The sequence below is a fragment of the Panulirus ornatus genome, chromosome 19, assembly GCF_036320965.1.
Source record: "Panulirus ornatus isolate Po-2019 chromosome 19, ASM3632096v1, whole genome shotgun sequence".
In the NCBI taxonomy this organism is placed as follows: Eukaryota; Metazoa; Arthropoda; class Malacostraca; order Decapoda; family Palinuridae; genus Panulirus; species Panulirus ornatus.
The window spans coordinates 44,674,578-44,689,357 of NC_092242.1; the positions used below are offsets into that span (position 1 = coordinate 44,674,578).

Sequence of the window (14,780 nt, forward strand, 5' to 3'; positions counted from 1 at the left end):
TGATCATGACACGAAAATGCACTTGGGGACTTACCATGTTTCATTTTTCCCCTTGGTTATCACAAGATACTAGACCCATCCTTCAAAGTCTCACTCACCACTCCACTCTTATATTCTATCGAAGCAATTAATTTTTTCATACTCTTTCTTGTAATTCCAGCCTCATACCTAAACTTGTTGAACTAACATACAACGCAGGAAAGTCTTGGGAGTGGATGTGAATGCAGATAAATATCACAGAACGAATGGGCTATTGTGTCATTGTTAAGTCATTTAGGCTGTTCTACTACATATGTATTCATATGTGACTCAGGACTGCAGGAGTACATCTTAGCGCCTTTCTTAAAGATAATGTAAATAGAAATCATGCTCAACATACAGGAGTATAATTCACTTGAACATTTTTGGTGTGTTGTATTGGAAAGTGGCAGTTAAGAGGGTAGTGGCAAGCATACAGAATGGTCTTGGACGCACAATGTGGAGTGTGGACGGAGGGATCAGTGTCTGTAAGGGTAAAAATGGCTTTGTTTGAAGGTATGATAGTCCTGAAATGATGAATCCCCTCGCAGTTCTCCACAATTAGGTCATCACACACACACAAATACACACACACACACACACACACACACACACACACATACACACACACACACACACACACACACACACAGTAGTGAAGGCTGTCGACTAACTCTAGATTCTTTGTAAGTACGTCCGGAAGTCATAAAGTGTCTGGTTTGCCCTGTGGCCGAGCAGAACCTTGGACGGGCGGAGGCACCGCTGGTCTTCACCATGGGAGGCACCAAAGCCAGACAACCTAACCAATTGGTGCGGTGATACATGAACAACGAAGAACAGGCATCAAGGACGACTTTCTTGACTGTCTACACATTTCTTCAGAGCTGACGACCATCAGTAAAACTCTCGATGATCAACTTCCTAAACAGATATCTAAGCACTTGTCTCCTTCGAACATATACTAGAGCATCTTAGGCACTTAAAACCAACGACTTTTATCTCAGGTATCACAATATACCAGATAATGTATAGATTACTGTACGTAGACCCTTGTGATGTCATCGGGTTGATGATAGACCTGGACACCGGGAGGATCAACAGATTGAGAGATATTTCTCGACTCTGGATGGTTGGGCTTGGCCAGGTTAGCTGGTGGATTTGTTTGGTTAATTCTGATAAGGAACTTTGCCTAAAGAAACTTATCAATTTGTGATACCACACCACAAACATTGACTGCAAAATTATTAACTCCGATCCATCGCCAGTTGAAAACACTAACTAACGGCCCTCCAGAGAAACGGGAACAGGGCTATTATTCCATTCCACTGCGCGTGACTCCACCAACCTTCCCTCCACTGCGTCAGAATTCAGGAGTACTTGGGGTACAGACACGAGCAAAAGATGGCTAACTGCTCTATTCCCTGTTTAACATTATCATAAGAATATATATTGGTGCCGAACGTATGGGACCTCAATATTCTGGAAATAACACTGTGCATCACTGTGACGTCTCGCACAGTTGCACAGGGTGTTTGCGAGGGTGATTTACACGTCGTTTTTACACAAACTTTATCAATATCTCTGCAGCTGGGATAAAGAAAACAAGATAAAAGTTGAAGTTTTGCATTGTAGTTATGCTGAATATCTCTATAGCGTAACGTCACTTCCACAGAAAAGTGTAATACGTAACATTAGTCATGATTGAGCTGTCGTATCTGGCTTCCCGTTTTCTCTGATACTGAAAAGTGGTCAAAGAAAATGAGAATAACCCCTCATGCGGTAACTAGGTCTTGCTCAGTTAAACTAAAGGCATTATAATAACGAGAAAAAATCATTTTACATAAATCACTTAGAAGAGCAAGTCATGTTATCAAGTTGATGTTGGAGTAGCACATGTATATCCCAGGTTAGGGTAACACTATGATATTCATGTGTGACCCTCACACGAGCGGTTGTCATCACCAGTGTTCCAGCAACAAACTGACTCACGCAGTTGTATAAGAAAGTGATCATACGTGGCTAGTATCTGCTTCCCTCATGGCAATGAAACTTGTCGAATTACTAATCAAAAAGCTGAAAATACAGCCAAAGTTTTATATTACATAATGTAACAAGATTAATTAAAATGAATAGCATTTTAGTAACCAGTTTTCGATCCGGTTGGATCCTTAGTTATTGAAAAGATAATATGCGAAGAAACAGAGCAGGTCAAGGTAGGAGAATCAATCCATCGATCACAACTCCACCAGTAATGTGATATCGAGACCGTCAAAAGATATCATCTGGGGAAATAGCATCTACATATCAAAACTGATAAATATATCATCAAATTAAATAGGAGCTATATATAATGACTGAAAAGGATGTCATATGATCTATAGGTGATAACAAAATGAAAGATTTCAAATCATGAAAAAAGGAGCTGTATAGTTAGACTAAAAAAAAGGCAACAGCCGATGAAATAGAAGCTTTATATCAAGACTAGAAAAAGATATCATCTGATGAGTGTTCCAGTCTTTGACGTGTGAAGGGAACAGTCAGAAATCAGACTGGGGAACCACTGTGAGAGGAACCAGTGAGGAGCCACCGTGAGAGGAGCCACATTAAGTGTATTTCATAGGACGGTAATCAACGCTCTCCCCTCACCAGCCAACACGTCTGCCACCTTACCGTATGTGTTCCACGCTCCAGCAATGACGACGAAAGTGTAAGTTTTCCCGACGTTTTCTCTACGTCAGTGCAGACAGTGGGTGGGTGAACCGACTCAGACAGCTGATGGTTTAAGTATATGTTCCTGCCGATGTTACTGACGAACTTTTTCTCACTCATACCATATAGTGGTTGGCTTATAGACAATGATGTTACTAGCGTTCGCGCATGTACGCACTGGGCAATGTTCTAATGTTACACATTCCATTCAAAGAGAATTCATAAAACTACATATCCAGAACAATGTCTTTGTAGTTACAAAATATAATCTACTTGATCATATGAGTAACTACGATCTGAGTTTTATAGGTTTATGTACACGCACACACACACACACACACACACACAACACACACACACACACACACACACACACACACACACACACACATACAAGGCCTCATTAGCCTACATCCACCCCAGGTATTATGTGTGATGCACCAAACCAGTCCACAATCCAGGGATCTTCGCCGATCGTCACATATGCTCTCCCATGCTCTGGGAGAAGGTGTGTGAGTAGTACTCGGCAGGAGGGCATCAACCGGGCACGTACTACTTTATCGGAAGGTGACAATGCACGGTAAGCCAGCACCACAGTGGCTACTGCATTCCACTCCCCTTGCTGACCCAGGTTGTTGTGTTCCCTTTCTGCCAAGTCCCATATATCTTCTAGCTCTGAGGATACGGCAGTAAGAAAACTTCCCACGTATCTCCTGAGTGTTATAAGGGGCGGGAGAGGGATCTGGATACCCTCTCCTCCATGCATGATCATTTTACAAATGCAAGAGACGAAGAAAGGGCCAAGCCAGAATGAGATGGGAGAGTTAGGTGCTTTGTTTGTTAAGAGGAACCCAGACCTACGGGCTATGAGTTGAGAACAAGAGCGAAGGAAGGCGGTAGCACGTCCGGTGAAGGAGCTGTGGGACATGGGTTAAAATGACACTAGACTTCGAGAGCTGGGTAGCAGATATTCCTCTTTTAGGAGGGGCTGAGTAAGTGCTTCGGCAATTTCGTTGCAAGAGATCGAATCCTGACGGTCGGGTATGTGAATGCAATAGGTACTACTTGGGGGGGGGGGGGGAACCTGGGGTTCCCAGTGTAAATAAAGGTGAGGAACAGTTTGTCTTGGTGTGTGCTGAAAGGGGACTGATGACTGGTAATACTTGCTTTAGAAAAAACTTCACAATTGTATGTGGATGAGGCCGGGCAATACTGGATTATGTGCAAATCAGATCAACAGACATGCAGAGTAGTTGTTGGTTGTGAGCGTGTTGAGACAACAGCAGGTGAGATGTACGGTTATTTCTTTGTAGAAGCGAACGTGAGAGTTTGTAGTAGCTTTGGGAAAAAAGAAAATGATATGTGCGCGAAAGGAGTGGCGAAAGTGAGTGAGCTTGGAAAAGAAGGATGTATGCAGAGATACTAAGGAACTAATAATCACATCATCAGGGGAGATACAAGAAAGAAATATAGCAGTCAGTTGATATACAACGAAGAGACGTAGCTAGGACGCCGTTTGGTAAACAAGTAACTGCCCGAATGGAGGTCGGGTGCGTCCAAGACTGACAACAAGCGTATCATAAACTTATGTGGATAAGAAGGGGAACTGTTTACAAATTTCATCAACAATAAAGTTATTCAGTTTGTAAAGACCTTCACTTTACAATTCTTTGTGTATTTCATAATAGAAGGTTCAATGATATTTCTAGTCGCACTGGAGTTAGAGTTAATAACTGAGATGGAATTACTACAGTCAACACAATGATCATAGTTTTTAACGTGATTAAACACGGCATTTGATCCTTGTCCTGATTTTACATTATATTTATGTTGCTTAAGTCTAACAGAAAGATCCTCACCAGTCTGCCCAGCATAAAAGTTATCACAATTTCTACATGGCACTTTATAGATGCATCCTGCAGAACTTTCTGGTGAGTTTCTGATTAAGATATTCTTTATAGTATTATTGTTGCTGAAGGCAACATTTACATTAAAGAATTTAAGCAACATGGGAAGTAAAGTGAAATTATTACTTAAACGGAGAACTAAAAGATTCTTGGTGACAAGGGGAGGTCTGGGTTCAACTCTATAAAATGATTTCTTTGCCTACTTAAGGGATTTATCAATGAAAGATCTAGGATGCTTTAACTTGGATCCAATAGAATATATCTCCTCAAACTCATCATCAATAAACTCTGGGCTGCAAATACGTAATGCCCTAAGGAACATAGATTGAAATGATAATCTAACTCTGTCATGTTCAGATGAGTAATAATGGATATATGAGTATACATTGGTAGGTTTTCTGTATATGCTAAACTTAAACTTGTTTCCTTGCCTATGGATCACGCAATCGAAAAATGGTAACATACCATTATTTTCATTTTCTACAGTAAATTTGATGGAAGGTACTAAATTGTTAAGTAAGGGGAGAAATGCTTGTAAATTTTCACGCAAAGAACTAAGTAAGGGGAAAAGTGCTTGTAAATTTTCACACAAAGAACATCATTACATACCTAAACCAAATTGCATTAGAAGGTAAGATATCCTTCCGCTATTTTGTTTCGAAGAATTCCATATAAAGATTACTTAATAAGGTGAAAGAGGGTTACCCATTGCCATACCAAATTTTTGAGCACAATACTGTCCATTAAATTGAAATACACAATCTTTTATACACACTTTTATCAGTTTAATAAAAACAGACTTTAAAACAGGTAAATGAATATCATCCAAGACATCAAATAGATATTCTAAAAGGTCAACCGGAACTTTTGTGAACGATGAGGAAACATCAAAGCTGACAAGTTTGAAATCAAAATTAACATTGATATCTTTCAGCTTGTTGACTAAATCTACATTGTTCATGATATTAGAATTTGATATCATAAAGAAATTCACCACTTTGACAAGTTATATGTGTTGGAGCCTACTGAACTCACTATAGGTCTTGCTGGAAAATTTTGTGTATGTGTTTTGATAAGTCCATACATATATGGCAATGAAGGGGACAAAGATGACAAACTTTTGATAAGAGAACTATCACTTCTTAACAATAACTTCAGTTCTTTACCAAAATGAGAATTAACTGCTTGAAGGGGATTCTTACTGAATTTAAAGTATGTTGTATCATCACATAAAAGATCATAAATTTTAGATAGATAATTACTTTTGTCCATAATCACAACAAAGTTAGCCTTATCTACTTTAGTAATATGTATATCATTATCTTTTTTTAAAGTGTTAATATCAAAGCTCTTATAAATCTTTTAGGTTAATTAGGTTCCACTGGTTTTGATAAACTGGCACATACTAAACCTTTACAGATACGAATTTCATCATTAGATAATTTACTGTACTTCTCTAAATTACAGAAAGACTTTGTGACATAAACACAGCTTGCTTCCCTGTTTGAGCCCACAAAACTTAATCCATAGCCTAAAGCACACAAGGAATCCTTATCTAGTTGTTTATTGGACAGACTTATCACAAAAGAAGGGTTCGTGTTCTTAGTCCAGTCACTGTTTTCAATAAGGTGGTCTAACTTATAGTTCAGTTTCCTTTGAAGCCTACTGCTATAACAGATTAAAAAGTGAACGCATGTACAAAGAACATGATCATGTGGTCTGGCCATGTACAAAGAGTGGAAAACATGAGATGCGTTAAGAAGAATTTGAATTGGACCCCTGAAGACTGACGCCCAGCAAGACATCCTAGAGTGAGACGGACTGAGGATGAACAGCTGGCTTGGAAGGCGAGGCAACACACTGGGAAGAAGCTGGGGAAACAGAGAGTACGAGGACCAGGACGAGTGGACAACACTACTGAGAGGCCCGCCGTTGACAGACATTGAGTCTACCTGGCGCCTGGAATGACAGACGTGAGAGAAAAATCTATGTCGAAACCAAGTTAGAATCATAATGAACATGGATCAATATTTGCGGAAAACCACGTGAAAAAGTGAAGCATGATAAGTCCCGACTGCACTTGCGTGTATTACAATTTGATGGGAGACTAGAAAAATGTAACACATGGTAGTGCACTCGGGAGTCTTCATGTTTCATTTCCTCGTGGTTATCACGTGCATCACTGTGGTTCTACAATATAAACGTGAACCCCACGAGAAGTGCAGGTGTTCTCCTGCCTCGGTGTTATGAGTTATGTGAGTGGAGTTACTGGTCAGTTCAAAAGACATTGTGTGAAACGTTTTATGATGAAGAGATGAAGCTGGTACTCGTGCTTGGAGACAATACGGAAGCTTCAGAAAGGATGCAAAAAATTGGATACCTTAACGTAGAAGAGATGCGGTGCTTGAAATCCTGTATAACAGTTCGCCTCTCGTTCGTTTCCAGTCTTAGCGGGGTGAGAGCAAGGCGCGAGCTTTGCGACTATGGCAAAATCTCTTCGGAGGTACACGTAGGCACGTAGAGACGTGACCAGATTACCTAAGGTATATATACTTGTTTCTGAGGACCATCCATCTCCGTGACCTTAGCAACAATCATATACGAAACATAACCAAGTGTTTCTCCTTTTAACAAAATGACCAACATGACGCAGGATACGCACATTTTGTGGGGATGTTTGGCTCTTGACAGGTAGTAGTTACTAAAACAGAGTCTGTAACGCAAACATAGAATTATAAGAAAAATATTGGGGACTCACCGTGGAATTCCTTGGGCAGATTGTTCTGCACTGCTGAGAGCACGTCAATCTGCGTCTCCAGTGAGGTCAACATACAGTCCAGGTTAGCCACTTGCTCGTACAGTGACCTGATGCTCTCAGGACGGCTGTCAACATAAGAAAATAAAGTTGTTTAGACGTAAAATATCTTCGTTTATCTTTATTACTGTTACTCTCTTCTCACATACACTGTGGGTCAACACAGAAGGCTTTTTGAGTCGCTTTCATACTTCCTCACTATATATCCTGTGTGCTAAAGAGCTTATCATTTCATCATTATGTACACCAATAGGGGTGGCATTTCCACCCTCACAAGCCATGCGCTTTTCACTGAGCAAAATGAATACTGCTTCTGGTATTTTATCTGAACCATCACTTTACCTAAACCGTTCGACAATCTTCGGGTCAGTCTTGGCCTACACTATCCAGTCTCTACATCTACCCACTCTCTCGATCTACACTGTCCAGTCATTACATCTGTCAAGTTCTCCCGTGGTCCCCATATTTCCTAGTTGTCTTCTATGTCTTCCACCAACCTATAACGAGTCACATATCCTCGTTCATCACCATCTGAAAGGCTTTTCTCCAACTGTTTTCAAATTACGTCTTCACATTGTACATCTACCTCACATCGTCATGTCTTAAGTCACCTAATTCAATAATTACGGCACTGATAATCACATCACATCACATCAAGTACGTACTTATCAGTAGAGGTAAACTAAAGCATCAGACAAAAATCATGCACACTACATCCTGCTCATACACTTGAACTTTATATAACATCAGTTCATCCTACGTGTATGGCTAACTTACCTTTGGCACGATCAAGTATTTGTGCCCTGCAAACAATTTGTAAGTGTTTTTCATTGAAAGTGGTAGTAGATGAGGACCTTCCACTTCTTTTAAAACAAAGTTTGTTAATGCTTGCATTAACTCTCTGAATCCCACTACCATGACATGAAAAGGACCAATCATGATATCGAAGTGACCTACCATTCCATCCAATAACTCATCTGAATCTACTAACACAAGAGCATCATCTGCATATACCATCCTACTTAATGTCCAGTTTCAATGCTTATCGAACATCCATGATGACAACACAGTCTCATATTCTTACATTTCAAACCTTTTTCTCGAGATACAACCACTTAATTTTTCACGAAAATCCCATTATAAAACTCCTAAGATAGATTACAATATATAGTATAGTATGACTTTCCTTGATCCATAAACGGGTTTCACATCTTTTTTTTGTAGGATTATGTTAACATTTTGCATACTTGGCTTACCCATTGCCATACGAGATTTTTGAGCATTATATTCTCCACTGAACTGAAAAAAACAGTCTTTTATGATAATTCTATCAGTTCAATAAAAACGGACTTTGAAACAGGTAAATGAATATCATCCAAAACATCAAATAAATATTCTAAAAGGTCATCAACTGGAACTTTTGCGAAAAGTAAGGAAATATCAAACCTAACAAGTTTGAAATCAAAATTGATACTGATATTGTTAAGCTTGTTAACTAAATCTACATTGTTCATGATATTAGAATTTGATACCTTACCCACTAAGGGGCTTGATAAAGAAACTAACCAGTTTGACAATCTATATGTAATGGAGCCAGCTGAACTCAATGTAGCCCTTGCTGGAAAGTTTTGTTAATGCGTTTTGAGAAGTCCATACATTTATGGCAATGAAGGGGATAATGATGAAAATCTTTAAGAATCATTACTTTTCAACAACAACTTCAGTTCTTTATGGAAATGAGAATTAACTGTTTCTAGAGGATTCTTACTGAGTTTAAGTATGTTGTGTCAACACTTAAAAGATCATTCATTTTAGATAAATAATTACTTTTGTCCATGATCACAAATGTGTTAGGCCTATCTGTTTTACTAATATGTATATCATTGTCTTCTTTGAAGTGTTAATAGCTCTTATAAATCTCTTAGGGCAATTAGGATCCACTGGTTTTGACAAACTGGCATAGACTACAGATATTGATATCGTCATTAGATGATCTACTGTATCATCACATAATATTGCATCATTAGATAATTTTCTGTATCATCATTAGATAATTTACTCTATCATCAAACACATTCAATAAACCTTCAACATACTCACTCCATCTCATTCTCACATCACCACTACTTGTTTTTACCTCTCCATTAGCCCCCTTCACCGTTGTTTTCATTTTTTTCCTTGTCTTACGCACTTTATCTACCTCCTTACAAAACATCTTTTTATTCTCCCTAAAGTTTAATGATACTCTCTCGCCCCAACTTTCACTTGCCCTCTTTTTCACCTCTTACACCTTTCTCTTGACCTCCTGCCTCTTTCTTTTATACATCGCCCAGTCACTTGCATTATTTCCCTGCAAAAATCGTCCAAACGCCTTTCTCTTCTCTTTCACTAACAATTATACTTCTTCATCCCACCACTCACCACCCTTTCAAACATGGGCGATGAAAGTAGTATCATAATCAAGATACGGACGGCAACAGAAGTATCATAACCAAGGTATGGGCGGTAACATCAGCATTATAACCAAGGTATGGGCTGTACCATCAGTATTATAACCAAGGTATGGGCGGTAGAAATAGTATTATAACCAAAGTATGGGCGGTAATAGTAGTACTATAACAAAGATATGGGCGGTTAGAGCAGCATTGTAACCAAGGTATGGTCATAGTATTTTGACCAAGGTATGGACGGTATCGGCAGTATTATAACCAAGGTAGGGGCGGTAAGAGCAGTATTATAACCAAGGTACGAACGGTAACGGCAGTATTATAACTAAGTATGGGCGGTAGAAATAGTATTATAACCAAAGTATGGGCTGTAGAAATAGTATTATAACCAAGGTAGGGCGGTAACAGCAGCATTATAACCAGGGTATGGGAGGTAGGAATAGTATTATAACCAAGGTATGGGCGGTAGAAATAGTATTATAACCAAAGTATGGGCGGTAGGAATAGTATTATAACCAAGGTATGAGCAGTAGAAATAGTATTATAACCAAGGTAAGAGCGGTAGGAATAGTATTATAACCAAAATATGGGCGGTAATAGTTACAGTATAACCAAGGTATGGTTGATAGGAGCAGCATTATAACCAAGGGATGGGCGGTAGAAATAGTATTATAACCAAGGTATGGGCGGTTACAATAGTATCATAACCAAGGTATAGGCAGTAACAGCATTATTATTACTAAGGTGTGGCCGGTAGAAATAGTATTATAACCAAGGTATGACCAGTAGAATTAGTATTATAACCGGTTATGGGCGGTAACAGCAGTAATATAACCAAGGAATGGTCAATTGAATTAGTATTATAACCAAGGCAAAAGCAGTATTATAATCAAGGTATAGGCGGAAACAGCAGTATTATAAGGTCGGTAGAAATAGTATCATAAGCAAGATATGGGTGGTGGTAAGAGCAGTATTATGAGCAAGGTATGGGCGGTAGATATAGTATTATAACCAAAGTATGGGCGGTAACGGCATTATTATAACCAAGGTATGGCCGGTAACAGCAGTATTGTAACCAAGGTATATGCGGCAGAAAGAGCGGTAACAGTAGGATTATAACGAAGGTATGGGCGGTTAGAGCAGTGTTATAATCAAGGTATGGGTGGTAGAAATAGTATTATAACCAAGGTATGGTCGGTAACAGTAGCATTATAGCCAATGTATGGTCGGTAGCAGCAGTATTTTAACTAAGGTATGGGAGGTAGATATTGTATCATAACCAAGGCATGGGCGGTAATAGTAGTATTATAACTAAGTTATGGGCAATTACAGCAGTATTATAACCAAAGAATGGTCGGTAGAAATGGTATTATAACCAAGGTACGGACGCTAACAGCATCAACATGACCAAGGTATTGTAGGTACCAAGGTATGGGCGGTATCAGCAGTGTTATAACCTAGGTATGGTCGGTAGAAACAGTATCATTATTAAGTTATGGGCAGTAGAAATAGTATTATAACCTAGTTATGGGCGGTAACAGTAGTATTATAACCAAGATGTGATCGGTAACAGCAGTATTATAACCAAGGTATGGTCGGTAGAAATATTATTATAACCATGGTATGGTCGGTAGAAATGGTATCATAACCAAGGTATGAGCGGTAACAGCATCATCATAACCAAGGTATGATCGGTAGAAATAGCGTTATAACCATGGTATGGGCGATATCAGCAGTGTTATGACCTAGGTATGGACGGTACAAATATTATTATAAGCAAGGTATGGGCAGTATAGATAGTACCATAGCCAAGGTATGGGCGGTAACAGTAGTATTATAACCAAGATATGAGCGGTAACAGCAGTATTATAACCAAGAGATGAGTGGTAACAGCATTATCATAACAAAGGTATGGTCGCTAGAAATAGTATTATAACCAAGGTATGGTCGGTAACAGTAGTATTATAACCAAGGTATGGACGGTAACAGTAGTATTATAACCAAGGTATGGACGGTAACCGTAGTATTATAACCAAGGTATGGACGGTAACCGTAGTATTATAACCAAGGTATGGACGGTAACCGTAGTATTATAACCAAGGTATGGACGGTAACCGTAGTATTATAACCAAGGTATGGACGGTAACCGTAGTATTATAACCAAGGTATGGACGGTAACCGTAGTATTATAACCAAGGTATGGACGGTAACCGTAGTATTATAACCAAGGTATGGACGGTAACCGTAGTATTATAACCAAGGTATGGACGGTAACCGTAGTATTATAACCAAGGTATGGACGGTAACCGTAGTATTATAACCAAGGTATGGACGGTAACCGTAGTATTATAACCAAGGTATGGACGGTAACCGTAGTATTATAACCAAGGTATGGACGGTAAGAGGAGTATTAACCAAGGTATGGACGGTAACCGTAGTATTATAACCAAGGTATGGACGGTAACCGTAGTATTATAACCAAGGTATGGGTGGTAAGAGGAGTATTAACCAAGGTATGGACGGTAACCGTAGTATTATAACCAAGGTATGGGTGGTAAGAGGAGTATTAACCAAGGTATGGTTATCAACAACAGCATCATAACCAAGGTATGGTTATCAACAACAGCATCATAACCAAGTTGTCTCTTGGTAGTATGACTGATGATTTTGAGAATTACAATCAAGGCTTGATTGTTGGTAAGAACAAGATAATAATACAATTATAACCTTAGAGTTGTGTTACCGGACTTCACCTGCTCAATGCTACACAGTGAGTTCAAAATCGTCTTTGCCGAGGCTGTATCACTGGCAGTACAGTTTCGTCAAAGAATTTCTCACTCCAAATTGGTCTATATTTCCCTGCTATCTCAAGGAGAGCAGCCCTGGGCTGCAGGATCCTTCAGAAACGTTCTGGGTACCATAAGGACTCCTTCAAAGATATCTATCCTGAGGCAAGTATAAATATGATTCATAATGATAGAGATATGTCTACGATCGTGATGTGCAAAAATGAATAAGACACACGAAGGGAAGAGCAAGAGATGCTACGAGTAGAGATGATGATGAGTCACTACTGTGGTATAGAGTACGTGACGGTTCGCCTCAACAGAGAATGTCAGGTAGGAGGAGGATCAGCTGCAGGGGCCTGGCTGGCCGCCGGATGTCCTGCACAGGTGTGCTGGCCTCACCCTCACACTCCACACACAGCGTACAACACTGCTAACAACGTCCTGCTGCTGCACACACGTCCTGGTGCCACAGATATATCCTGGTGCAGCAGGCACGTCCTGGTGCCGCAGACACGTCCTGGCGCCTTATACATGTCCTGGTGCCACAGACACGTCCTGGTGCTGCAGACACATCCTAGTGATACAGACACGTCCTGGTGCCGCAAACACGTCCTGGTGCCGCAAAAATGTCCTGGTGACGCAGACACGCCTGGTGTCACAGTTATGTCTTGGTGCCGCAGACACGTCCTGGTGCCAGAGACACGTCCTGATGCCGCAGACACGTCCTGGTGCCACAGACATGTCCTAGTGCCATAGACACCTCCTGGTGCCGCAGACATGTCCTGGTGTCGCAGACACGTCATGGTGCTGCATACACGTCCAGGTGATACAGACACGTCCTGGTACCGCAGACACGTCCTGGTGCCACAGACACGCCTGGAGCGGCAGGCACGTCCTGGTGCGGTAGACATGTCCTGGTGCCGCAGACACGTCCTGGTGCCGCACACAACGTTCCGGTGACGCAGACACGTCCTGGTGCCACAGATATGCCCTGGTGCTGCAGACACGTCCTGGTGCCCCAGACACGTCCTGGTACCGCAGACACGTCCTGGTGCTGCAGGCACGTCCTGCTGATATAGACACGTCCTGGTGCCATGGACATGTCCTGGTGGCGCACACATGTCCTAGTTCCGCAAACACGTCCTGGTGCCGCAGCCACATTCTGGTGCTGCAGACACGTTCTGGTGCCACAGACACGTCCTGGTACCGCTGACGAGTCCTAGTACCGCAAACACGTCCTGGTGCCGCAGACATCTCCAGGTGCCTCAGATACGTCCTGGTGCCGCAGACACGTCCTGGTGATACAGACACGTCCTGGTGCCGCAGACACGTCCTGGTGCCGCACATACATCCTGGTGATACAAACACGTCCTGGTGCCGCAGACACGTCCTGGTGCCACAGATATGTCCTGGTGCCGCAGACACGCCCTGGTGCCGCAGACTCGTCCTGATGCCGCAGACACGTCTTGGTGCCACAGACACGTCCTGATGCCGCAGACACGTCCTGGTGCCGCAGTCACGTCCTATTGCCCCTGACATGTCCTTGTGTCGCAGACACGTCCTGATGCCGCAGACACGTCTTGGTGCCACAGACACGTCCTGGTGCCGCAGACACGTCCTAGTGCCACAGACACATCCTTGTGCCGCAGACACGTCCTGGTGCCACAGATATGTCCTGGTGCCGCAGACACGCCCTGGTGCCGCAGACTCGTCCTGATGCCGCAGACACGTCTTGGTGCCACAGACACGTCCTGATGCCGCAGACACGTCCTGGTGCCGCAGTCACGTCCTATTGCCCCTGACATGTCCTTGTGTCGCAGACACGTCCTGATGCCGCAGACACGTCTTGGTGCCACAGACACGTCCTGGTGCCGCAGACACGTCCTAGTGCCACAGACACATCCTTGTGCCGCAGACACGTCCTGGTGCCGCAGAAATGGGGGATAAGAGAAATGTAAACTACACTCCGGACGAGTGTCATATAATGTAAGATGAAGATACGGCTGGAAGTATGATAAGACAGGGTGGGTGATCGATCATGTTAATGGTACTCCAGCTGGTATCGATCGTCGTGTGTTGGTACTGTAGCACTATC

The 14,780-nt window shown here is 41.6% G+C and overlaps 1 protein-coding gene across 1 annotated transcript in view; it reads right to left on the bottom strand.

Moving 5' to 3' along the window:
- Window positions 1–14,780, bottom strand: part of LOC139755697 (uncharacterized) — a 705,696-nt gene that overhangs the window by 362,510 nt on the left and 328,406 nt on the right. The window contains exon 3 of the mRNA XM_071674343.1: window positions 7,393–7,517. Within this exon, the coding sequence (XP_071530444.1) occupies window positions 7,393–7,517 (125 nt within the window). The remainder of the gene's footprint in view (window positions 1–7,392; window positions 7,518–14,780) is intronic.